At 42.4% G+C, this 26,967-nt stretch overlaps 1 protein-coding gene across 1 annotated transcript in view; it reads right to left on the bottom strand.

The window, feature by feature from the left end:
• Positions 1 to 26,967, bottom strand: part of FER1L6 (fer-1 like family member 6) — a 78,050-nt gene that overhangs the window by 37,509 nt on the left and 13,574 nt on the right. Inside the window, exons 7-22 of the mRNA XM_052786813.1 lie at positions 25,422 to 25,500; positions 23,754 to 23,910; positions 22,488 to 22,674; positions 20,676 to 20,868; positions 19,277 to 19,626; positions 15,988 to 16,096; positions 14,011 to 14,191; positions 9,662 to 9,782; positions 8,266 to 8,366; positions 7,533 to 7,623; positions 6,621 to 6,740; positions 5,344 to 5,496; positions 3,794 to 3,980; positions 3,102 to 3,226; positions 1,040 to 1,174; positions 333 to 482 (exon numbers count right to left, since the gene is read on the bottom strand). Of these exons, the coding sequence (XP_052642773.1) occupies positions 333 to 482; positions 1,040 to 1,174; positions 3,102 to 3,226; positions 3,794 to 3,980; positions 5,344 to 5,496; positions 6,621 to 6,740; positions 7,533 to 7,623; positions 8,266 to 8,366; positions 9,662 to 9,782; positions 14,011 to 14,191; positions 15,988 to 16,096; positions 19,277 to 19,626; positions 20,676 to 20,868; positions 22,488 to 22,674; positions 23,754 to 23,910; positions 25,422 to 25,500 (2,439 nt within the window). The remainder of the gene's footprint in view (positions 1 to 332; positions 483 to 1,039; positions 1,175 to 3,101; positions 3,227 to 3,793; positions 3,981 to 5,343; positions 5,497 to 6,620; positions 6,741 to 7,532; positions 7,624 to 8,265; positions 8,367 to 9,661; positions 9,783 to 14,010; positions 14,192 to 15,987; positions 16,097 to 19,276; positions 19,627 to 20,675; positions 20,869 to 22,487; positions 22,675 to 23,753; positions 23,911 to 25,421; positions 25,501 to 26,967) is intronic.

Here is a 26,967-nt window from a genome sequence, read left to right as displayed (position 1 = left end):
GCCATGTGCTACTCCAAAGAGCAAGTCATTGCAATGGCAGTGGGACCTTCACAGTTGTTTCTGAGACCAGAGCCCAATTTAGGGCAAGGGCAAGTGACGGGCAAATGAGGCTCAGCGTGCGAGGGGCTGGCGGTGGTGTGTGCACGGACAGTGGCCCCTGGCAGGGTGGAGGGAGTGACAGAGACTGCATGGGGACTACGAGGTCCAACAGCAGAATGATCCTGCTCCAGTTGCGATTTCCATTAATTCAAGAGGGTGACAGGGCTCGATGCCATGGCTGCTTTTGTGAGCCCAGGGTGTAAAAGTGTAACGGTCGAGAAAGTCTAGTTTACCTCCAGAAGCTCAAATGTAGCAAGAAGGTCTCCTCCTGAAAGATTTCCACAATACACTGGGTGGTAAGAAAGTTTAGGTGGTTTATAGTTTTGATCAGCAAGTCTCACCACAGGGGCAGCCACTGTAGACCCAATATATTCTGCCTTACCCTAAATAAAGAAGAATACAGGTGTCAAATGCATATGAATTTCACAGCTGTCATAGGACCCAAGATGATGCAGAGTTTAGTATTTGTGAAAAAAAACCCTTCTCCTGAAGGAACGAGCAAGGTAGAATGCAAGGCAGCTATGAAAATGGAAGAGCTGAGTACTTATTACCTCTTCAGAGCACCCAAAGTTTCTGAGCTCTGTATTCAGTCAGTGAGACTGTGACAGTTTGCATGGTCAGAGATAAATCCGTGTCTCCCCAGACTTAGGTACAATATTTACAGTCATGTGCAAGCAAGGTGGGGGCAAGATGCTTCTGATTTCTGTAAGCCAGTCTTAGGGAGCAAGATTCATTTGGGAAAAAACAAGGCCACAGCTTTGCAAGGACATAAAGTGAGTCTCAGGGCTCTTTTCAGATGTTAAAGTGCAAACCACTCTAACAGTGAGCTCCATTCAGCAAGGTCATCCATTTAATGCCTATTCAGTGACACAGCGTTGCTTTCACACTGGCAGTAAGATGGAAGAGCCCAGATTTTTACTAAGAAGGATTTTGAGTTTACCACTGCATCGTCATCGTACAACTCTATGACAATCTCTGGTGGGAACTGAGCGATCTCCTCTCTGTCACCATGAAGCACAATGCTGTCGAAGAGCAGCATCTGGTTCCAGGTGGGGGATAACGTCTGAGAAATGATCTAATGAAAGAGAGGAAATGTTTAATGAGCTATAAACTGGTTGCTTGGGAGTCCTTCAGCAGGACGTGCTGATCTGATGGTGACGTTCTTTCCCACAGCCTGAACAATTCCTTGTCTGAGACACCACCTTTTTCAGCAGCTATTCCCAGTCAGAAGAATATGGTTCTTTCACCTTGAAGCCAATCTCCAGTTTCTCCATTTCCCTGTTTGCCTCACAGACCCCTCACAAGCATATCAATACACAACCACCAGTCTGTGTAGACAAAGCTCAGTATTAAATTGAGTGGAAAGCTGTTGGTTTAGGAAAGCAGGTGTATGTCCAATGCTACTAAAATAAAGCCTTTGCCCTAAACCAAGGCCAGTTTTCACTTCTCCAGGGTACATTTTTTCAATCTTATTTTTACTTCAGTGTATGACTCATAACACTTTATGGGGAAAAAAAAAAAATTTTAATGACTCATAATAAATCAGTAGTTTTTAATTTGTTGTAATTTGGCTTATGGTGTTTCATCATAGACAATGTTTTAACTGTCTTGGCAGGAAATATATTTAACAAAGATAACATTTAAAGACGAAAAATATGCCAACTGCAAAATGACTCATAACCTGCTATCGTTCTTTCGAATGGAAATAAGGCTCTTGACTACAGTTTAGTGGCACTTGGCTGACAGTCTTCTAAAAACATGCAAGTTATTGGCTGCAATATTTTATTCAGGCAATGAATAAACTTAACACTTCTGTGCTTATAAAATCCTATTTTTCCTGGGCCAAATTCTACTTTCCTGAATCTGGTGCATCTAAACACTAACTTTAATGTCTTCATTCACTAACTTCTATAAGAAGTTAAAATCACATTACAGGAAAAGATCAACTCATATCCTTGAGGCAAAAGCAGCACAAACAGGCATCTACAACTTAGAGCAGAGAAAGGTTTTTGCTTCTCGCTGCCTTTGGCACGTGCTACAGAACTTGCTTCATAAGAGAAGATGGTGTCAGAGGAATTTTAGAATTAAATAGATTAAAACAGTCTTCTGTGGAGTTTTTTGGGGGAGGGCCTGGATGGGGAGGTTAAATACTTTTTCTGAAGCAAGACCATATTTGCCTCAGCAAATTCTATTTTTGGCATGGGTTTCAGAACTCCCGGACCCATTTTAACTCCAGGGTAGTTGTAGAGGGTTAAGGACATCTGAAAGTCAGTCTTCATGTTCTGTGAGGGACCATCCTCCTGCTCATTTGCCAGGGCTGTACTTCAACCCTTCTTGCTGGATAGAGCTTTGTAGAAGTTCTCCCTTCTCTCTAGAGGCTCCATCAAATGTCCATAGGAGACCATTTGCCCCTGGAGATGCCTGAGGAAGATGTGAGACCACTCCCTATGGGCACATTTTTGCAGCATTTAAGTGGTGCAGAAAGTCTCACACCTCTCTGTTTTCAGCTCATTTCAATGCTGCCACTCTAAAACCACCAGTGTGCTTTGCCAAATTCCATCACAAAGAGCCATGCTGGCTTGCATGGCTACAGAAGCCCTAGAAAGGTCTTCACTGTTTGCTCAATCACTGCATGCATAGACTATAGGAAAAGAGAACCATGGGGGTTTATTCTCATACCAAGGAATGACAACAGCCCAAACTTAAAACATATAGAAAAAGCTGTAGAGAAAGGTAATTCACTTGCTACAAAGTCCCAGTAGCCCCAGAGAACCTAACATCTGAGCTAAAATAAACTAGTACTACTGCACCTCATGTTAGAGTAGTAGGTTAAACTAAACTTTTGCCTTGCTTGCAGTGGACTGTCAGAAGTTGCCCTTTAACAGCAGGCATCTAACTTTTCCTGCTATGTACCTCCTTGCGAAACCAAGATTTTTTCTTTTCATGGCTTAATTGGGAAAAAAAAAGTGTTTTCATTTACTGAAAGAGACTTTGGAACTTACCTTTGTGGTCTGGCAGTGTGATGTGAAAGTAACTTTTGCAAAAGGATCGGAAAGTCCAGTGCTGTCAGCTGCAATGAGCCCCCTTGCCTGATACATGTGGGCTCTCAGCTGGAAGAGGTGCGGGGCTACATCATTGCAAAAAAAACAGTAATGTCAGCTTCATCGAAATGATGCAGCACATAGGTAGGAAGGGAAGATTCATCACCTGTTGTCCAACCAGGATCTGACAAGGGGAACTGTTGCTAGTGCTGTCTCACTAAAGAAACACCTGAGACACTCAGAAGTTGTGTAAGACCTCTGTATTCACTTAAAATCAATGTCCTATGTAAGTCTCTACTGCAAGGTTGTTAACTGCCAGTTTTTATCTCCCATCACTGGTTTATCTACTAGGTGTTCAACACAGTAGCTTCATCAGGAGAACTGAAAGATGCTTCCTCATCACAAGGAGACAGACCCATGGGACAGGGAACAGAAATTGCAAGTGAACAAGTCCTTTCTTTCCTTGACATCTGCAAAGTGTCGGTGGCAGGACCGATGACTTGGCAATGAAACCAGCCTTTTCTGATGAAAAGATGCTAAGCCATGATCATCTTAGAACAGTTACTTTAAACAGAGGTTGTGCCGCCCTCTGAATTAGAGCTTTTGGGGCCACATCTCTTAATTGCTAATATGGAGAAGAAACGGTGCCTTACTTTTATACAGCAGGCAGGCAGGTGAGGGCACCACACTGTGCACTGAGTTGGTGTTAGACGATAATTCAGTCTCATATCCCACAGGCAAATTCTCCATGATACTGTGGGCATAGCTGGCAGGTCCAAGCCATAGATAGATGTCCACCTTTGCCTGCACAGTCCAGCCCAGCGGGCGCTTGCCTGGTAACTGAAGAAAAAATCCACCCATCACAACAAGCTCAAGAGAGAGACATGGCTGGATGCTGAGTCCTACCAAGCCAGAGTAAAATAAAGGAGCATTCACTGAGTTGATATACTGATAAATGGCATTTCTCCACAGTGAGTGGCCCTGAGACTCATTTAGCACAAGGAACTTCTGTGATTCTTAGGGAAGAAATGAGTAGTTTGCTTGGTTGAAAGTCTATGTAAATGGCATGCTGCCTGATAAGCAGAGGTTTGGGCAGGCTACCTAATAGCTGCAAGCATATCAGTGCTAGCTGATATCCTACTTTTCCCGGACTTCAGCCCACTTTCCATTTCATACAGTTTTGCTGGTCTCCAATAGTTAGCCCCATGTATTATTAAAAATATTCCTCCATTGGGCAGGTGAGAAAATATATTCCAGTATAAAACATTACTAGTCTTGATGAACAATACTATTATTTCCTTCCTCTCTGTTGCCACTTCATCCAGCTCTGCTAAACTCAGTGTTTAGCATTATCTGTCAGTGTTTAGTATTATCTGTTCCTATGGTAATTCTTGATGTTGAAGGGGCTGGAGAGTTAATTATGGTATTTTCTTGTTCCTGCAGGCAAATAGTGCTGTGCTTAACAAGCACCTATGGCAACTATCAGGAACTTAGATATTTCTAGCTGCTCTTAGCTGTGCTTTATGGGAGTGCACCCAGCAGCTCCAGGTGAAAAACCACTAAAAAGTCATTATATTAAGTTACTATTTTCTTGTGTGTTTGAGTTTTTCCTGATGGCCATAGTAACAATTACATTGCATAATATTCCACTGCCAAGTACTACCAGTCACACTGCCTTTGTAGGAGTATATCCACTAAGGTTTTCCTTCAAGACGAACAATCCCATAGCAATATTTTGGACATATATTGCACAAACCTAGCCACATTTTAAATAGCAAGCATAAATAATTGCTGTATTACCTCTGAATACCTAGGTTTCCCTGCTATCTGAGTTGCTGCGTTCTGATCTCCTACCAGTCTCCTCCTGGACTTTCATGTGCTGCGTTCTGACATCTTTGCCAGCAAAGAGGCTGTACCTCTTCTATCTGTTTATGTATAGAGCTATAGCTAAACAATGCTATATACTTGCCATAACAAGTAGTGAGAGAAATAATTACTCATACACCAAGAGCCTGGGAATGATACAGTGCTTAAAGGACAAGCATAAATGTAAGAAGCAAATATTAATAGATGGCAGATATAAACGTGTACACATTTTTAGAACATTACAAAGATGACCCTGTAAAATACAGTCCCTGGAAGAAATCTGAATACTGAATGGTCCCCAGGCATTACGTGTGTTTGCAGAACGCCCCAGACTTACTTTCAGGAAATAGGTTTTAATCTTCCCGCAGTCCTTGCCTCTCTGCTCTTTTGCTGGGGAATAGAGTATGTTTTTTGCTGGCACTCTTGCATATGCAACTCTCTTGCTGCTGCTAAGCATCCAGATGAACACATCAGGCACCGTATTCTGCGGCTGTTAAATGACGAGGAATATTGAACTAAAGCTGAATTCTTTCTATGAGCCAACAACATTATTTTTTGTTAAAAGACTCTCTACCAAGAGCTGATTCCCTCATGGCTCCTGTGGAGTGGCAGATGTGCACCTGGACTGAAGGAGGCTGTCATTTCATGCTTTGCAGTCCAAACCTCCATTCCTAAGCACAGCTGAAGATAAAGAGTTTTGTAGAGTGATTAAGGAGCACCCACTCTATAAATCATTTCAGGAGAAACTAAAACTAAAAATCTGGGTATGACTGTCTCAGGAAATAACTTACCCACAGATTGTGTAAGCTGAAAGTACCTACTGTGGAAATACCATCAACTTCATCTCTACCAGCAAACCAAAAAGGACCAGGACCAAACTCAAGCACTGGTATACTATCATCTGTTCTGCTTGTGAGGATGCTCCATGGCATTGCCTTGCCCTGTCCCAAATAACATTTCCCCAAACAAAGCCTGAGTATGGTTTGAAGCAAAGACCAGCCCAGGGCTGTTCCCAGGAGGCACTGTGAGCGAGGTCACTCTGTTTTGGGAAGGAAAAGAATTTGGGCATAGGCTGCAAACCATGCCAGGCTGTTCCACTTGCTCTCTGAGCCAGGAATAGCCATGGCCCTGTTTAGTTTGCTAGCACAGGCAGCTCCCAGAGGGACAGCACTCCACTGGCTGGATTTTGCCCTGACCAAATATGTCCATTCTTCTGTTATTCTCAGGCTTAATAGCATGTCTAAGCAGTGTCTGCACAGTGAAGTATAGTATAGAGACCCCTGAGCTCATACCAGTCCAAATCACTATGTCCATACAAGTGGAGACATGAATTCAGATCAGAAAGCAGTCTCCAAACCACCAGGGCACATATGGGATGACCTTTTCTTTTTTTTTTTTAAAAAAAAAGAAAGAAAAAATTCTCCATACCACATAGCCCAATGTTTCCTACCCCAGTCTGTTAACATCTTCATTTAATGCAAAACAGGATTAGGTCCAGATATCCAAAGGACAACTCTTTGGATAACCAGGCCAGGAGTTATTATTCACATGGGATTATGAAAATCAAAGTTAAGCTCTGGATTTTAAATTTATCTGAATTTCTGTGTGGATTACCTCATCAACCAAGAACCGAATTTTATCTATAAAGCTCTGAGTCTCATGCATCATTTCATCCAGTGACATCTTCTTTTTCTGCTGCTGAACAATTCCCTTGGCATCACTAGACATTGCTTCCTGCAGTCGGGAAAAACAGTATGTATTTTTTATGCATTATCAAGTAGTTTGAACTGGACACAGAAGGAGAAAACAGTCTTCGATTCAAGTTGAGAAGAAAAGATGGAAACACGTGGTTCAAGGCAGCAATTACCTTCTTTGTCACAACAGAAAGTGATCTACTCTTTGGAGCTGAATAACATAAAATGTGAATGTCTCCCATTTTCTCTTTGTTTGTATGTATACTGGATGTATGGAAGTCCCAAGAGACATGTGATTATCACCTAGAATTATCGGGCCTCTGTCCTGACAGAAGTCACAACCAAATTCTGTGCTAGAAACAGTAAATAAAGCTAATAAACATTCAGACTATCTCCACCCAGTTTGGTTTCTTCTCACCAGTTCCCTGGAGGAGGTGACTAGATCCAGGAATATCAAATGCCAGACTTTACTAGTCTTGAAGTTCAGCCCCACCACAGTAATTAAATGTTTAACAGCAGTGTTAGTTTGGTGTTTTTCCACTGAACTCAGCATCATCCCATTTTAAGATGCATGGGAAAGAAAAATCAGCTCATTATTGTAACGTCTTATTTGTATTTAAAAACAACATATTCTGAATTATTTTAGGGTATCTTACAACTCTTTATTAAGCACAGCGGGGTTTATTGAAAAAAATGCTCTTGGATACTATATTTATATTAATTACAAAACATTCCAGTATGGTGATATCAAACAGAAATTAAAATGTATGCAACCAACATGCTTTCAGTTAACTTCATTGCATCAACGCTTAAAGAAAAAAAATACACATACCAGCTCTTGCTTGAACAGCATGAGTCTCTTTTTGTCCAAAGCAGTGTAGTTCAACCCTTTGGGCTTCTTTTCAGCAATGGCAGTGAAGGCCCTAGGACACAAGAATAACAGGTTCTTTAAATGTGTTATTTTTTTAATGCAAGCCGCTAAAATACATTGGAATGAAATGCAGTACATGAACCAGAAGACAGAGATGCTGAAATTCTCTAAAATAAATATTGAGCACTTATAAGATTCAAAGAATAGAGTCCAAAAAGTCTGCACCACATTTCACAGAAACAGGGTTAATATTTAGAAATTAGGGTTTATATCTATTTTGAGCCCAATCATGTCATCTGACACAGAACCCACTGGGTGATTTATCCCAGCATGTGGAATCCTTTATCTTAACCTTGTCCTTTTTTACAGTATGTCCATCACACACTTTATTAAATCCTACTTATCCCATATACATTCTATTCTTAGAGTCCCGAAAGCCAAAATAATATGACAATGATTGGCAGTAGTCTACTGTCAATACTGAATATTGAAAGTAACAATAAAATATTTTCTCTGTATAAATAGACATTGCAATTTGGGAAGGCCTTTGCTTTTACAAGAGAATAAATAAAATACATATCTCAGTAAGTTTACTGTACTTTTTTTTTATTATCATCAGTTTCCATGTCTAGCCTCGAATTTGTAGCCAACATATAATGTTGATTTTCTGTATGCCTCTGGTAAATATAGTTACCTGCTTTGATTGATAAAATCATTTAGGGTCGTCCTCATTTTCTCCTCAGATGCAATCTCTGAAACCTTGATCATGTCCTTTACTTGCTCTAATGATTCTTCCTACGAAAAACACATGAAAAAGCCGTTATGTAAAGGAGTGCACTTTGTCATTCTGCCAGTGTTATAACACCATTATTCACTGTATAACTATCAAGAATGAGGGAGGTGACTTTGTAACCTGACAGAACAGAACCTTTGATATATCACTACGCTTGAAGTGTGCAGAGAGAAGACTCCAGCAGCATGATTTATTTTGACCTTTCCCCAGTCTCTCCAACTACTAGTCCAAGCTACTACTGCTTGGAGCAGCTTTGTTTTCTCACTTCGGTGAAGATCAGTCCGTGGAAAACATTCTCCACTAGGTAGGAGGAAAAACTGTAGTTCTTCTTGGTTCTGTTTCCAGCCCTGCTGCCTAAATTTAGCAAGTTGCTGGAGTTAACTTCTTAAACTTTAGTGGGCACCTGAATCCATATGCAAGGTTTATTGCAACACCTACCGTTATCATTGAGAAATGGAGTCTGTTCTTACAAACTAAAATAAATGGCTGGATTTCCAGAAAGGCCTGTGGATGTTAAGGTACACTGACAAACGTATCTCTCCATATATATACTCAGATGTTCAAATACCTGGGTTCGAAATGTTGGCCTATAAGCCTCTGTCTTCTCATGATACAACCTTGCATGAGTATGACTTCAGTGTTGTTGCTCATGAGGTACATAAGGATAAATGAGGGATGAATCAGACTCTTAATGTGAGTGCCCCAATTTAAAATATTCAACATTAGAAGTCACTTTAAAAAAAAATACTACTACTTTTTTGAGACTGTTGATAGTCAACTTTAAGCAAGGGTAGAATAAAACATCATTATGGGAAAACACTGTGACTAGGGCATCACAGTGACTGCCCATGAGACGATACGCCTTTGTGTCTCTATCAATGTTTTTAGGAAAACTAAAACCAAAAAGTGTCCTTTAAAGAGTGTCCAGCATAAACACAGGTTAAACCATGTGGTCTGGGCAAGAAGATATTAGAGGAAGAGCCATAGGAGACAGAATTATTCTGTATCTCATATTTTAATTGTTTGACTGTTCTTACAAAGAATAAAATGTTTCTGAGAAAAGAAGACAGCCCTACGGCCAAAAAAACCAAACTGTGGACAGGAATACTTGACTAGCTCTAATAGATCAAAGCAATTGGACAAAAAAAGAGAAGGGGCTGATATCAGCTACTCTTTCACAAAATCAACAGCAAGGAATGCAGCTGGGGGATATTTTGAAGGCCTGTTTTGGGGGACGTGACCTCTCACTGCCATACTCTGGTGAATACATGAACCTGGGAGGATGATTGCTACTTACCAGGTGATCCGCCATTTTCTCAAGAGTGTTGGAAGAGTACAGACGAAAGGTCTGGTCGCCCCAGTAGCTCTTGACACAGATACACGGCTTCCTCTCATCGTACGGCAGGTACTGGTAGTTCCTGTGAAAACAAAGTACAGAGCAGATCATAAAGGTGAGAGAGGAGTTCAGGGGGAGGCACGGGTGTCGTGGTTTAACCCCAGCCAGCAGCTAAGCACCACACAGCTGCTCACTCACTGCCCCCCACCCAGTGGGATGGGGGAGATAATCAGAAAAAAAAAGTAAAACTTGTGGGTTGAGATAAAGACAGCTTAATAGGACAGAAAGGAAGAAAATAATAGTGATAATTATTCATAATAAAAATAATAACAACAATGATGATAAATAATAATAATATGACAATAATAATAATAAAAGAATTGGAATATACAAAACAAGTGATGTACAATGCAATTGCTCACCACTCGCTGACTGATGCCCGGTTAGTTCCCAAGCAGCGATCCACCCTGGCCCCCAGCCAACTCCCCCCAGCTTATATACTGGGCATGACATCACATGGTATGGAATATCCATTTGGTCAGTTGGGGTCGGCTGTCCCAGCTGTGTCCTCTCCCAACTTCTTGTGCCCCCCCAGCCTGCTCGCTGGTGGGGTGGGGTGAGGAGCAGAAAAGGCCTTGACTCTGTGTAAGCACTGCTCAGCAGTAATGAAAACATCCCTGTATTCTGAACAATGTTTCCAGCACAAATCCAAAATATAGTCCCGTACAAACTACTATGGAAAAAAATAACTCTATCCCAGTCAAAACCAATACTACTTGCCATGTGACCCTTCAGTATTCCTCCACAGAAACTAATTCCCTAAATAATAAAGGACAAAACTACTCAAGCTTCCTGTTCTTCACAATGTTCAACGACCGGCAGAAAAAATGGTTGCACTTTCAATTTCCTCTCCTCTGGGAGAGGCTGTGGTATCCAAGAAAGGAGAGTGCACTTGGTATGGACTTGACTTCTTCCATTTCAAGGTCTCTCTATCTGAGCACAGCCAAATTTTTAGAAAATTTGATCATCCTGATCATCCACCCCTGAAATCCAGAGCCCCAGTAGGCTAAGTTGCCTAAGCACAGGCATCCACCTGTGGGCCCAGAAGGAGCTGGGTCTTTCATGTTTGCTTGTAAGGATGCCTCAGATACCCTAGGTCATTTCAGATAGAACTGGACACATGTGTTTAACCACTAAGCTAAGCCCACAGAAACCAAATCATTTGTTGCTCTCCAGTGTCCTACCTGTAACTCCTAACTTCCGCACATCCCTAATAGGTTTATGTGACAATTTTTCTGTTTAAAAAGATGAAGATCTTCTCTACAACTTCATTTTACTGCCTTATGGGATATCAAAAGAAACAGAATTTCCCATTTACTTTCTCCTCAATAACCTACAACAAGGTGAGCATTACCCATTAAAGTCAGTGCATAGCACAGCTACACAGGTCTCAGGTAATCATTAATTTTGGTGGTTTCATAAGAGGGAAAAACAATTCAACTATCTCCCAATGCTAGAACATTGCTGTGGTTTAACCCCAGCCAGCAACTAAGCACCACACAGCCGCTCACTCACTCACTCCGCTGCCTCAGCTAGACAGGGGAGAGAAAATATAATGAAAGGCTTGTGGGTCTAGACAAGGACAGGGAGAGATCACTCAACGAATTACCTTCACAGGCAAAACATACTTGACTTGGGGAAAATTAACTTAATTTATAGCCAATCAAACCAGAGTAGGGTAATGAGAAATAAAACCAAATCTTAATATACCTTCCCCCCACCCCTCCCTTCTTCCTGGCCACAATTCCACTCCCAATTTTCTCTCCTTCCTCCCCCCGCAGCGGTGCAGGGGGACGGGGAATGGGGGTTGGGGTCAGTTCATCACACCTTGTCTCTGCCGCTCCTTCCTCCTCAGGGGGAGGACTCCGCACTCTTCCCCTGCTCCACCGTGAGGTCCCTCCCATGGGAGACAGTTCTCCACGAACTTCTCCAATGTGAGTCCTTCCCATAGGCTGCAGTTCTTCACAAACAGCTCCAATGTGGGTCTCTTCCATGGGGTCACAACTCCTGCCAGAAAACCTGTTCCAGCGTGGGCTCCTCTCTCCACAGGGCCACAGGTCCTGCCAGGAGCCTGCTCCAGCACGGGCTTCCCATGGGGTCACAGCCTCCTTCGGGCACCCACCTGCTCCAGCGTGGGGTCCTCCACGGGCTGCAGGTGGATATCTGCTCCACCGTGGACCTCCCTGGGCTGCAGGGGGACAGCCTGCCTCACCATGGTCTTCCCCACAGGCTGCAGGGGAATCTCTGCTCCAGCGCCTGGAGCATCTCCTCCCCCTCCTCCTTCACTGACCTGGGGGTCTGCAGGGTTGTTTCTCTTACATGTTCTCACTCCTCTCTCTAGCTGCAGTTTCTGTGTGCCCTGCAACTTTTTTTTCCCTTCTTAAATCTGTTCTCCCAGAGGCACTACCACTGTCACTGATGGGCTCGGCCTGGGCCAATGGTGGGTCCATCTTGGAGCCGGCTGGCATTGGTTCTGTTGGACATGGGGGAAGCTTCTAGCAGCTTCTCACAGAAGCCACCCTTGTAGCCCCCCCACTACCAAAACCTTGCCACACAAACCCAATACAAATGTCTTAACCTGAAATTCATAGAGCTTATGAGTCTTTTCATGGAATTTACTAAGAAAATTATATAGCCATGAAATAACTCACATGGAAGACTGAACTTTCATGTCTATTATTCCCTCTATGAGAATCTGGGGAAACCACTTTTTCAGTGTTAGCTTATCCTTTCTGTACATTTTGACATAAATGTGGAAAATTCCTGGCAATTTCATGGTGTCTGCCTTAGAATTCTTACTGCTCTGCCTTCTTCTTTAATTAGTTAGTGGTTTTAATCTCCAGAATGGACTCTTGTTACTGTTTTCTATTGTTCATTTATGCTTCTAAAATGCAGAGTTTTTCTAAGCTATTGGCTATCCCATTAAGTACTGATTAATACTAAAAATACCCAGTGATAAGACCAGTAAGATACAAATAAGAGATGACAGTCATAAAGTCATTAGTTGGTATATGTGGCTGGCCAAACTGGTTTAGATAGCACAGGAGGGAAAAAAAGATTCAACATTTTACATAAATTTGAGGAAAAGGAATCTTTAATGAGAGAAAACTTTGTTAATATTGGAGTGAGCCAAGAAGCAAATAGCAGATTTGAAGAATGATTCATTCTTTTACAACGGTTCTTTAAATCTAAATTCTTGTTAAGGGAAAAACTAAAAATCCCACAGTCTCTCAGGGATGATAATAACCCAGCATGTACCCAAATCTGCAATCCTGTTAATGAGGAGAGGCAACTATCTTTCTGTCAAACATTAGGTTTTTTTCCCCCTTCTCTTTATTTATTTGCTGCAGAAACAAAAATTTCTATCATGGTATTTTCGTTCTTGTTTTCTTCCACTAGCTCTTATTTAATCTGACTGAGCCATTGATTGCAAGAAAGGATGAAAGTACTTTTTAACTTAAGGGAGGTACAGAAACCAAACAGATCCAGGTTGATATTTGCCACCAGGTCCTTATATCTGTAAACTGCTTGGCAATGCCTGACCTTCTAAACAAAGAGGTACCATCTAGTCTTGGCACTCAGCAATGTCAGGGATTGTTTTTCCTACCAAAGCAACAAGGAAAATATTTCTTTTTATTAGCATCTTTGAAATGAATTAAACCTTTACACTTCTGTTTATAAACAAGGCCATTTAGAAGAACTGTTCTGCATGCTTTCATCCTTTGCTCCATTCTTTTTTTTTCAAGGACTATTTCCTCCTACTTCTGTTACTACTTGCTATTTAAGTCTACATCTATAATTATTAGCTCTGGAAAGTGTTCTGGGAAGCTGACTCTGTCTTGACCAGATTTCAATATTTTTAATGTGTTATTCTGCTTCTGGAGCTGGTCACTGGGTGGATGTTATTTGTGATCAGAGTATGGGACCCTAAAACAGGGATAGCACTGAAGGAGTTGCACTTTCCTATTGCTTTCCAATGTATAGTTGGTATAACACAGTCCTTTTAGAAACACCAGAAGCTCAAGAGCCCATGAGGCCAAGATCAGAAGATGAGACTAAAATGGCTCAGACCCCATTCACTTCAGTGGAGCCTAGAAAATTTACTGTTGTGAAAGATGTAATTGAGGATTTGAAAGCCTCAACTCCACACAACCTGTTTAAAGCTGCCACGGTTCATTAATGAGTTCTGCAGGATTATAAAATAGGAACCAGAGTCCAGAATGATAAGGTTTTGAAACATAGATTCTCACCTGTTCCCACCCGTGATCAGTGGCTTCTCAGGGGGTGTGGTGGATATCAGGGGTATGCCAAGGTCATGAGAAATTTCATCCTTCCCCTCATACAGCAGGCTTTCTTCTGCTTCTCTATCACGTGTCTTCTTTTTCCCTCCAGCTCCTGCTGACACCCCCTCAGTAATATTTCCGAAGTTACCTAGAGACACAGGGTTACAAGTAAAGAGATGACTAGCTTGGAGGTGGTAAACCTGAATGAGGTTTAAAAAAAGAGAAAGACCAGTCATACCAGTGGAAAATCTTGTCCCCTCCTGTTCATTAGCTGTTCTGGCCATACCACAGTTTACAAAGGTCCTGACAGGGTATGTCAGTCCCAATGACTTTTCAGACTCCAGGACAGTGCTTCCTTACCTGCCCTATGTGATATATACCTAGTATAATACCCCCATCACTAAGTGATGCAATCATCTGGTTGCTGGCCCCCAGGACCTTCTGCTTTTGCTAAAGAAATTCAGAAGCAAAAACAATACTGCTGTTGATATTTCTGGACCCAGGAGCCCCAATATGTGTTTGGTTTACACAGCAAATGTATGTCTTCTTTACAACATATGGATGATTACTTCAAAGTCTGACCTCAGAAGTGCTAAAGCTCATTTTCAGACCAGCAAATTTTGCATAATAGGGTTGCAGAATTAGTAATAACAATGCTTTGAGGCTCCAGCTTCAAGCCTAATGCCAGACAACTCTGCTAACAATACAGCCATCTTCTCTGATAGGATTTTGCCTTAAAGGGCAAAATTATCAGCACTGGGGAAGAGGTGCATCCATCAGACTGGTAATTACAGATTTTATTAGAGACAGGCAGAAAACATTTCCTGCAGGAGAAGGATGTGCCGAATCACCCCATACATCCTGATCTGGACTTTTGGTTCAGCCTTTCACATAAATAATGGCCATTTGCCAAATTTGGATCAAAATTTCAACTGCACAGGTAGCTGGTAGATGTTCAGGTCCAGAATTCAGAGCCAGATTAATCTTTAGCAATAATTCTGACAAGAATACGTATAATTTCTTGCCCGACTATACAAATGAGTTTCTTGTCATTTTCAGCTCTGGTTCCTGCTAAGTTTCAGCAGGAATCAATATCACTCATTGATTGCCCTGTTTGTCACAGACATCTCTCCCTGCACACATAGACCTACAGTTGAGCACACCCAGTGCACGGTTGAGTACACAAGCACAAAGGTGGGAAGTGCCAGGGTGCTACTGTGCACTTGGACTCTAAGTGGGGCTAGGACAGAGATAAGCAAACCCCTGCAAGGGAAATGAGACCAATTCAAGCTTCTCTCTTAAGGGAAATTTCTTCTGCTTTGAAAATATCTGCTCAATGTTCATCAAAATGTCTTCATTTTCTCTTTAGTCTGCTCCCGGGGACAATTCAGCTCCATCATGAGGAGGTCCCTCACACAGTACAGTCCTGCTTTACTCAGAAGCAGGACAGGATTACCAGGAGGATCTCAGAGGACAAGCTGGTGCATGTGTTTTGAGGCTTGGCTGTACATCACCCCCATACCACACTCACAGACTCACATGTAGCTCTACAGGGTTGGCGAAGACAGTCCGCATGGATCCTCCTTGCAAAGGGGCTCCCTCACAACCAGGGACTAATTGCAATGGGCACCACAGAATGAACTCTGCCCCGAAGTAAATTATTTGAGTTTGGTCTCCCAAGAGATTAGGAGGCTAAATACTGGGTGAATTGCTGTATATAGTGGGTGAGAGGATTTGTATTAATAAAGGGCATCTGGGACTAGAGACAGCTAGGCATCGGTATGCCCAGCTTGACTGCTATCCAGAGAAATTATGAACAGGATTTAATTCAAATGTAAGCCCTACTCTGAAGCCAACTCCTGAGACACAGCTGTCAATAACACAAAGCAATCCCTTGCTCCTGAGACTCCCTCTCTGCTTGGGAGAAGAGCTTAACATACTTACCGACAGAAACCTCAAAGGTTATTGGCTTGTCCCCAACCTTCCTATCAATCATTGTGGCTTCAAAAAATGTCCCAAAGAGGAGGAATTCCTCAAATTTCTCTTCATAGATCTATTGGAGATGAAGGAGGCAGGAAAATTACATTTATTTTACCTTCTACTCTTTTTTACAGCACAGAGGAGTCTTTATAAGTCTCTAGCAGCTGTGTTAGTGTCATAGATCTATCGGTCTGAGGTGGTCAGTGAGGCACAATTTGTAGAAGAAGTTATACCTCTTCTCTGAGAAATTGAGATGATTGGAAAAAGAGATAAGACTGTGTGACTTTGGTCTTGTCAATATTGTCCATTATATAACTGGTTACATAAAAGTCATTATCCCTCACTTCATACTCTGCCTCACCAGTAGTCCCTATTAAATGGTTTCAGTATCTTCACATACTCTTATACCATCATTCAAACTATACATCTATGGCAGTTCAAGGGCATTTTAAGGCCACTCTTTTAGTGCAACAGCAACAAAACACCACCATCCCCATATAAGTCATTTACCAGTGAGTATGGCAGTAGTCTTCCTTTGCATCTCAACAATAAATGCTGCCATCATAATGCACCCAGACAGGGGAGTGCTTGCCCAGCCCTGCTTTCCCCAGGATGACTTTAACCTACTGCCCACATGTTGGTACTATCAAGACTTTGACCTTGCTCAAAGTCAAGACTTTGACACTCAGCTCCCAGTGACACTAATAAGACAGAAAGATTTCTGGTATCCACCTTTTAGATGGCAGCCCTGTGCAAACGCCTACTGAAACCAAGCAGTCCTTTGGTTTTTTATCCTGCTGTGTTTTAAATCACAGGTCCAAAGGTGGGGTCTCAGTGCGGGGGGTGCAGTCCTCCACGCTTTGCCTTTCCTGGCATCATAGCACAGAAACCAGTAACCCAGTAACCTTGTTTTCAGCTTTTGACAGAATTTGGAAGCACAGGAAGCAAAGGGTCTCAGCACAGCAGCACACCCTGAAAAGTGTAATGACCTTTTCTGGAGTTTTAAGGCTCTGCTAGGCTCTGTTCAAACCTATTGGAGTCCCAGCATCTGCTTGTCCCTGGCACACAGTCTCACTCAAGGAAAGCCAGCTAACACCTCTAGCGCTCTTGGGTCATTAACAAAACAAGCTATTAGCCCCAAACCAATACTAAGCTCAAAGGAGATGTATTTTGTGGTTTGAGGTCTCCCCAGATTTACACCCTGACTGCCACAATCTCTCCAATGCAAACCCTACTCATTTCACAGCATGGACACCAGCATACTAAAGCCCATTAGGCAAGATCAGTGCTAACTTCTTTTGCAACGGAGTGAGGCAATGCATAAAACATCAGCTGTATATGAATATTTGTTTCCCTGACTTTTGCAAAGCAGAAACAGCTTTTGACACAGCCCATGATCTCTTCATTTTGAAAAACCTCTGCTATACACAGTAAAAAGGCATAGGTCTTCAGTGAAAGGATTAGCAGCATCACATATCAAAGCTAACACCACAAACAGATTGGAGCTCCAGAGTAGCTTTAGCTTCCCTACGCCTTGATTATTTTCAGCATGAACCCAGAGCATAGGGTACCTAATAAAACGGAGGCTCAGAGACTACAACACATGCATCTATCTCCCATTATAAAACAAGCATATTGCAAAAGTTTAATGTCTTCTTGCTGCTGGAATAGGTCAATAAAGTTGTGCTGTGGCGCTGGGTAATTTGCGTTCATTGTCTCAGAGGCTCTATGAGACATTTTTTGCCTTATTTGTAATGTTTCAAGTTCCTGCTTTTCCTTTCAGAGAGTTGTAATACAATTACCGCACCTACTGCAGCATGAAATATTGCTGAATATCAAAATCAAAAGAATATCAAGCGTCACTGTATTATGTTGTTGCCTTTTACTCATTCTGTATTTGAAACTGAGGCACAGTAGCCAGAAATAAATCCTTATTATTACCATTAATATTTATTGGTGTTACAGCAGGGTTTATTCCTCTACCTGGAGTATTTAGCTAGCACCTAAGACCATAGTGTTTGAGCCACTCACAAAAATGGATTTCTTCCATATAAAGGAAAATCTATATGGAAATAAATTTCTTCTTATGTCACCTCTATTACAATCTTCAGAGAAGAACTAAGGGACAGAGGCAATTTACAACTATATGAGTATATAAGGCAAGACCGGGGCACAGGCTCGCACAACAGGCTTGCAATTACCCATGCCATTTCTCTGCTAACACGCTCCTTGACCTGCTTCAGCTAGCACTCCTGCCGGCAATGCCAGGGCACAGGCCAAGGAAGAGCACTTGTCAAGGCTAGGCCTCAAGACCGAAGAACAATTTCTTCTCTCCTATTTAATTGTAGAGATGGAGTCAAAAGACCAAGAATCAGATCTAATAAAGGACATGAGTGCCTTAAGCACTGAGGTGGGACTCCCGCTACAAAAGCCAAAATTTTGATGACATACTGAAGTGGGAAGAAAATTGGTTATGAGAATATTTTTCTTCCTATTTATTGGGTAAAAAAAAATAGACCTTGCATATGCACCAATGTGCTGTTGCTCCCAGACAGTGATATGACAGAACAGAGAATCAAAGCTCAAGTATTGGCTCAGCACCTGAGCCCACATGCCCTGCCACAACTGCACAACCTTCTCAAAGTATCGTAGCATGGATCTTTCTATGATGTAACCCAGTACAACAGGTGGAATTAGGAAAGTAACATCAGTTAACACCAGTTGAGACTGAGCACATGATTTGCAGCCCCTGTCCTAAAGAGGTTAGCAATCTAAAACTGCATTGACAATGCGGGGTTAAAGGAGTAGAGTAAAACAGGCTACGCTGTATCTCTCCGCATTTGCACAAATTCTATGTCAGTGATTCCCTACTGACTTCAGTTGACAACTACCGATTTTCTCGAATGCAGGAAATCAAACCCCCCTCAGCTCTCTGTCACTTAGCAGATATTACATCATATAAATTTCTAGTAGGAACACATGGATGCAGCTAGTGCAGAAGGGACAATAGGACAGGAGAATAAGTTTTATGGAAACCAAGTCCTACTTGGATTTTTTTATGAGTTACAGGTACACATTAATGCTCCATTTGTGCTGCATTGTTATGGGAAGGTCCCAAGACTATGGAGGCATGGAGAAGCTGTAGGGAGCACATAAAAGCAATATTACATGACCTGAACCCAAATACACACATCAGTGCCATCCCTGGAGGTTTATGGACACATGTCAGTCAATCTCTTAATATCATACTGACCTCTGAAGGCACATCGAATGGCTCGACTTCCACCTCAGTTGAGTTCATCTTATCTGAAGGAGAAGTTGACTTTCGATCCTCTCCTGCTTTCTCAGCTTTGTCTTTTCCTTTGGGTGCTTTGAAGTCTTTATCTTTAGATGGCAATTTGATATCCTTGATAATACTTGAAAACTTCGACTCACGGGCTCCTCCTGAAAGTATCTCCACAGCAATCTCAATGAAGAGACGTCCCCTGAAGGAGACTCCTTCTCCAAAACCTTCATTAAGCTCCTGGTGGTCATCCATGAGGCTGTGGCTCCTGGGTGAGCCATAGAGATTGATCCAGGCAGGCCCAAAGGTAGGCAAAAACCCTGGAGATAAAGCACCTTTTTTGGTTTTTCTCTTAGGTGTTACCATGCTCTCCTCACTGTCTGCTTCAAGAAGTCTTGCCTCTTGCACACGAAAAGCCAAACCTGGACCCATGTCTATGCAGGTGGGGACCACCTCATATAAAGCACTGTTTTGCAGGGCAATTCTTAGGCACCACGGAGCCTCCTCAAATACCCAACCAGGGACTCTGCCAGTATGGAGCTCTTTCTCAGAAGGTGTTTGTACCACATGTGCTGGCGCATGAGGCCTATTGCACCTCTTGAAAAAGAGAGCTTGCTCCCATAGACTGGGGGCTGGGACATGGTGGGAGAGAAATGGAGGCTTTCTCACCTTGTCCCAACTGTTCCCAAGCTCATGTCACTAGTCAGTTTGTATGATTTATCTTTTATTTTCTGATGAAGGACTCAGATATACATTTGAATTGCCAGGTTTAAGGAGTTACTGTGCCTTTGCTGAGCTCTGGTAACTGACCACGTTCCACACATAGATCACACAACATAAATAAGGCTATACACATAGACTCAAACATCAGTGAAAAGACTCCAGATAGTGACCTTTACCTCACATACATGAGAACAAACATACTAGTTGAGGGTATCTCCTCGATCTGCAATAACACCCAGCTGAGCCTTACCTAGATATGCTCTTAGTGGGCAGATCTGAAACACAAGCCTGCTCTGCCCGTGATTTGCACTTTGTGCTTTCATTGCCCGACAGAAACTCGCACAAACTTTAAACCTACATCAGTCAACCCTAATGGACTAGAGCAGACTACTGCCACAGTCACAAAGAAGGTACCAAATTATGTAGCAGCCCTGTAATAAGAAAGGCAGTGGCAGACCACCATGCACCGACCACAATGTTATACAACTTCAAATTAAGCAAGAGATGGTCTCTCAGAACCAGCAAAAGCTACAGATGTTCACTTGAGCTCTGGGCATTCCTAAAATGGGATTAGCCGGTGCCCAGATCCCAAGCAAGTAGATTTTACCTTAAGGGCATATTCTGGAAGAGACATTTTCCCCTTTACCTTTGTCACCGTCTTGTTCATTCGATATTTTCTTCAAGTCAATGAAGTGGGTGGCTAGGGCCACATCATTCATGCTGCCTTCATCCCAGACCTGGATTTTGACTCTTCGGCAAAGTGGAGGGAACATTTCCTTGAAGATAATCTGTTCGTGCCATACTGGATCTGCACAGTTCTTTTGCACTGTTGTTCGACCCTGAAATCAAAGTCCAGCAAATTTATCCCCAGAGGGGTGAGACTCTGGAGAATGGCAATTAGTACAGCACAAATTGCACTTAGCAACATCTCTCCAGTCTTTTTTAAAGCACAAGTATCCTATCTTGAAAGTACTTCAGCTTTTTTATTGGCTTGTTTATTTTCCCCTCCATATCTAATAAAGACCACATGGCTAAAGAATTCTTACCTGCTCACAGCAGAGCCTGGACTAAGATCTAATTCTTCAGGGCCCTTATGCACAAAACATAATCTGCAAAGCCAGACTTTGGCATTTCTGCTACAAACTGCACATCTTCAAATGGCTTTGAAATACCTGGATACTGGTAACGCAGCGCAGTTTGTCTCATAGAAGATGAAATTCATTACAGCTGCCAGGCTGCATGTACCAATGGAATTACCTTAAATGAGGCAATTTGTCTAGTATAAAATATGATTACTATGGCTCGTGTTCTGGGCATATGCCTGTGTGCTAGGGATGTAGAGACTGGAGATATTTCTTCTAGCCTGAAGGAGGTGGCAGGACTGTATCACAGTCCATGCAGCTGCAGGCTATGGCAGGCCTTCTGCTTTCACATTTGGTGGGGAGAAGCAAGTCAGGAAACCCACCAACAATACCTCTAAACCTGTATTTTATACACCAGCATGAAAACTCACATCAGTGACCCATTCTTATGTCTTCTTCAGCAGTCTATTAAACCTGAAGTAGCTGCATGCATTTGACCATTTTAACCCATACTAGTTTGAGATGTAATACTTTGCAATTTGGATTCGCAACAAAACATGAAATCAGCACCAAGGGCCTCATTTTCATGCCTGAAACATCTGTAAAGGACTAACTGGAGTTCTCCCTAAGGCTTACTTGCACACAGAAAGCATTGCTGCCTTAAAATTGTTTCTAGTTTGATTCTTTCCTTATTTACACCAATAATCAAGACAAGCTCCCTGACACAGTGTTTCATGGGTGTACCCCAGAGGAACCAGCCCCCTGGACCTCCTCTGCAGTCCTCTTCCACCAAAGTCAGAAGGCCCCTCTCAGCAGCTCTCCGTAGCACCATATCTGATGTTGAAAGAACTCTGGGAGCAATGAAGCCAGGCAACACTGAGACAGAGTCTACTCAAATGCTTCCTCTTCTGCTACCCACAGAAAAGCTGCAAGGGTCCTGAATTACAGCAGAGTAATTCAGAAGTCAATACACAGTCCTAAAATCCAGATTGAATCATCTTTACTGATTTTAGCCCTGCTTCCTTTTTTCACTCTAGGGAGACCAGAACATAGCATTTACTTACCTAATACCACACTGGGTAATTCACTGTCTTGTAACTTGATGTTTTAGTAACAGATCTACAGAATTCCCTTTCCCCTCCTGCTGCCTGACTTTAACCTACTGCTGTGAGGCTGATACTAGGTCTGCTGGCATTAAGTGTTTCCATCACTTTGTTCCTGCATAATTTAAGAACTGAAAATTTTCTTTCTGATGACAGAAGTGTGTGTCTTAATTTATGTAATTATAAGTTAAAGGACATCAGCATAATCACCTGCCTGTAGCACAGGTAATAGGAAAGAAGGCCTACATTTGTGATCAAGAGGATCCCAATTACCATTTGACCTGCAAACATGACCACCACATAGGGATCCACAAGGTCCTTACTGTCGCCTATGAATGCTTTGGTGACATTGGCCACGATGCTAGAATTCATCTTCGGAAGTCCTTCTGCTTTGTAAATTCTCACATAAAATCTGGCCCATGGTCTTTCAGATGGAAAGCCTTTGGGGATCAAGAGGTTCCTGAAATAAAAAAGAAGGCATTTCCTTAAAATTGAAAACTCAGACAATGAAGTGATATTTTTTTTTTTTTTAATTGTCATCTCAAGTTAGCTTGCATCCTGAGAAGACAGAAAAAAGCGTGTGAATTTGCTTCTGCATCTAAACCAAAACATTTTCTGGCTACCAGTAGAATATGATACAGCATTACTTAGCAAACTTGTCTATGTGATATAGAACCAGGTCCAGTTAGGTCAGATTACTCAGGACCTTGTCCAGTAAATTCTGAATATCTCAAAGGATGGAGATTCCCCACTCTCTCTGGGCCCCTGTTACATTTGACCACCTTCATGGTAAAAAAATTTCTTGTATCTGTTCTGAAATTCTATTGTTCTAACCTGCCTCCAAAGCCTCTCATCCTTCTATTGTATTCCTCTGAAAAGAGTCTGGCTCTGTGCTCTTGATGTAGGATACTGCTTAACTTGCCCTTCTGAAGGCTCAAGAAACCAACACCCTCCTCCTTCCCCCCACACACCCCTTTCCCTGTAGACCATGTGCTCCAGCCCTCCATCATCTTCATGACTCTCCATGGACTTGATCCAGTATGTCAGCACTGACCAGAAACATTGCTCCTGTAAAATTTAAAGTGTGCTGGCAGCACACTTTACCACCTTGAACTTCTGTATTTTACAAGGAGAATGCTAATGCACTTGAGTTTATCTAAGGATATAGAAAATATCTATGCACTCACATCTGATAAAGGAGAAGGAATAGCTTTTCCTCATATTTTTTTCTTCTTATTTCACTGCTTTTCAGAAATATTTAGCTGGTTTCAGATGAATAAACCTTCTGTTAGGCATAATCTGGCACTTAGCCACAGGGCATGGTCAATTCTATCAGCTGCAGAGAAGTGACCCTAACATGCCCTTCAATTTAGTTGAGATGATTGTAAAAACTCTCTTTGAGCACATCAGAACAGCCAGGTGTACAATGCTATTCTGCTATTAACCCTGAGTTAGCAAGGAAAGGACTGAAAGGAGAGTAGAGGACTCTTGAGGTACTTAGTAAGGAAGCAAGCAGTAAAAAAGAAAATATTGCATTACTTTTCAATCTGCTCCTCAGTATCAGCTGTTTTCTGCATAGCTTGTATTGCATCACCTTTCCCAGTCACACTGATGTCACACTTCAGGTATCCCTTCGCTCCTGTCCTAATGTCAGCAGGGTCTGTGAGAAGTGCCCACTTGTCACAAAACTGATGACCTGTAAGATGGACAAACTTAAACACCCAAATAGAAGATGCAAAAAATGCAAATATTTCTCCTCTCCACTTCCAGAGCGGGCACTGCAAACAACATTTGTGCTTTTAGGAGACTCATGCTGAAGTACGCTTGTTTACCAGGCACATCTAGAGGGTCCAAATGTTGCGTGACCAAAAAGGCAAATAAAGCATTGATCTAGAGCTCATCAGGAACAAGCTCATTTTCATCAGTGGTTACTGCGATCAGTGACTAAAGACCAGTGGAAGGTTAGGTGAGATTTCAGCAGCTGAATTAAGGCTGAGGCTTTATGAGGAAAGGCCAACTTTTTGATGAGAACTGTCTGAAGAGCTCAGAACTCTCCAGCGGCAAAACCCTTGCTGGGAGCTGTGGCCAGGTGTAACACTGGCAGCCAGCTGAGAAAGGGAGGAGGGAGGGTGCACAGCCATCAGAGGCAGAAGAAGCATCCAGAAGCAGGTTCATCTCCATCTTTCCAGTGGGAAAATGCACAAGACAATTCACCCACAACAGCCCTTGCTGGAGCCCTGCTTCAGCAGCTCCACTTGAGCAAGGTCCTAAAACCTTACATTGGCCATCACCTTGGGTGTGTAAAGGACTGGGAGGGAGAGACCAGAGTGTACCAGGGATATGAGCTCAAGATCAACCCTCAGATACCATCTTCCTGTAAAAGTGTGAGCAGGAAATACAGGACAGAATTCAGAGACTAATGAAGTCTGAGTATGGATGTAGATTGCTCACTTCAATTAGGCCATTTCTCTCTACTGACTCTTGCAGAAGCCCTGAAGAGAGGGTGGTCTGAATGACCATAACTGGGTGACATCTATAGCAAGTGGCATAAATACACACATTCCCGAAGACAGAGAAGAGACCAGGTCCTTGAGTAATTATGGAAGACAGAAAGATACACGGTTTGTGGATGGTTGTAAAAACAGGCAAAAAAAGGAAGAGGTGATATTTTCTTAGCTTCAAATTTCAGAAAGCACTGGACAGCTCTGAAGATGGCAGGTCAAGTGGACCCATGGTCACCTCTTTGTCATCTCCTTCTTCTCTCTCCCACTATGGTTTGCTCCTCCTCTCGTCTCGTGCTCTCCTCACCATTCCTTCCACACTCCATCCTGCTCTCCATCCCTCCACCCCTTCTACCCCAACCTACATGGCAGAGCTTTGAATGCTCTGTAACAAATGAGTGGAGTTGGGTTTTGTAGAACATTCAGCTGCCCACTCTGACCCCCTAAAGAAAAGCCATCCTTGATAAGTGCTTCCCACCAATGGGCAGATTGTCAAGGGGTTTTCAGTGTTGAACTTTTTTCCAAAAATTTGGCTGGTATTCTGGTATCCAAATAGGAAAACAACCCTTCCAAAAACCATGTTAAGTTTATCTCTTGGCATAAACCACAAACATCTAAGTGGAAAAGCAGCACACCTACCTCTCCTCTCCTTCCCTGCCTCACACCTCATCTAACAGACAAAAAGGACAGAAAATGCATCACTTACCTGGCTGACCATACACTGTTCCCAGATCTACTTTAAAGGAGCCTACCAGCACACTCCCGATCAGTTTATTGTGCATAACCTGTTAGAAAAAGGCTGGTTAAAAAATGTCACTATCTCTCTTCCCAGACAGTATAAGAACAATCCAAACAAAGTACACCATTGGTTCAGAGGTAATAGGTAGCTGCATCCAGCACCACCCAAAACGGGGTGTACATAGCCACAGCAGATACAGCAAGCATTTGAAACCTGTTCTTTACCCAATATCGTGCCAATTTAGAAACCAATATAATTGCATCCAAGTGGAGTCACACAGGTTCATCCTAGGTCCCAGGATTATATAGAGCGGGAATCAGATGGATGTGTCTTCAGAGAAGATGCAGTTATATTACTTATCCTGGCAGTTTTAAATAAATCATAATGAATATAAACACATGGGACATAACTGGTTTCAAACTAGGCTGCAGAAATCATATCACTTTCTGCGCAATAGCTGAATTGCCATAAGAACTGAGTACACCCAGAGGAGAAAGAATTAGTGTTTCTTTGCAACATTTCAATGTACACATAAACCAAGAGACTCAATTCTGATTTACCCCCCCCCCAATATTAACAAAATCAGAGAAGTGATATAGATGCAAATGAGATGGCAAGCAGGCCCCAGCGAGTCTCTTATTATCCTTCCTGCTAGGTAATGAATTTAATTTAATTCAAACTTAATTAATAATTTTCCCTTGTCATGATTCCTGGATCTATGTACTTCTGTGTATGGTTTTCAAATGCATGCATGTGCTTCACTTTACAGACAAGACAGAGGCTAGCGACATCTCCTAGGGGAAGATTGGCTCTAGAACTGTACTTCTCAAAAAATGTATCTATCTCACCTGGTTTCACAATAGCTTAAAAGGTTGAAACCTATTCCTTGGTTGTGGAAAAGCTTCTGAAAGCAGGCTGAATTGTCTGGAACACCTTGGCCAAACTGCAAAGAGGAGCTAAGCCCATGGGATTCAAGTCCACAGAAACTAAATCTAAATGTTGGAGCTAAAAAAACAAGGCTCTGAGAGCATTGTAGGAATCTGGAAGACATCATACCCTGGCTTTGGACCTATACATCCTAGATAGGGATACAAGACTTCTGTGATTTTGCATTGGACTTGTCATGTGACTTCATTTTGTGCATTTTTCTTCAACACTGGGAGACATAGATTCCAAAGTAAAGATCACTGACACCTTCATCAAGATCTACTAGAGGTTTCTAGTTCCAACATAATGTCATTCCCTGTTAACGGCCTGGGACCACTGTGCCCCTGTGATTTGGCGAACACACTCAGTTGTCCTTGGTACTTCCTCACTTCAACATGGAAGGAGTTTCTAGGGCTGAAAAATCAAGAGCAGACAAAGGAGCAGTTTTATTTTACTCTACTATTAAAGCATAAAAATTAAGCAACCTTCCTGTGGGAGAGGAGCTGGTGTGAAACCAACGCTTCATGCACTGGTGCTGCTTTTTCTCAGTCCCTGATACTGCCAGGTCCCATCATAGCACTGGGCC

The sequence above is a fragment of the Harpia harpyja genome, chromosome 5 (genome assembly GCF_026419915.1).
Source record: "Harpia harpyja isolate bHarHar1 chromosome 5, bHarHar1 primary haplotype, whole genome shotgun sequence".
NCBI classification, from domain to species: Eukaryota; Metazoa; Chordata; class Aves; order Accipitriformes; family Accipitridae; genus Harpia; species Harpia harpyja.
The sequence above is the reverse complement of the archived record's forward strand: the minus strand, read 5'-3'. Positions and strand labels throughout refer to the sequence as shown.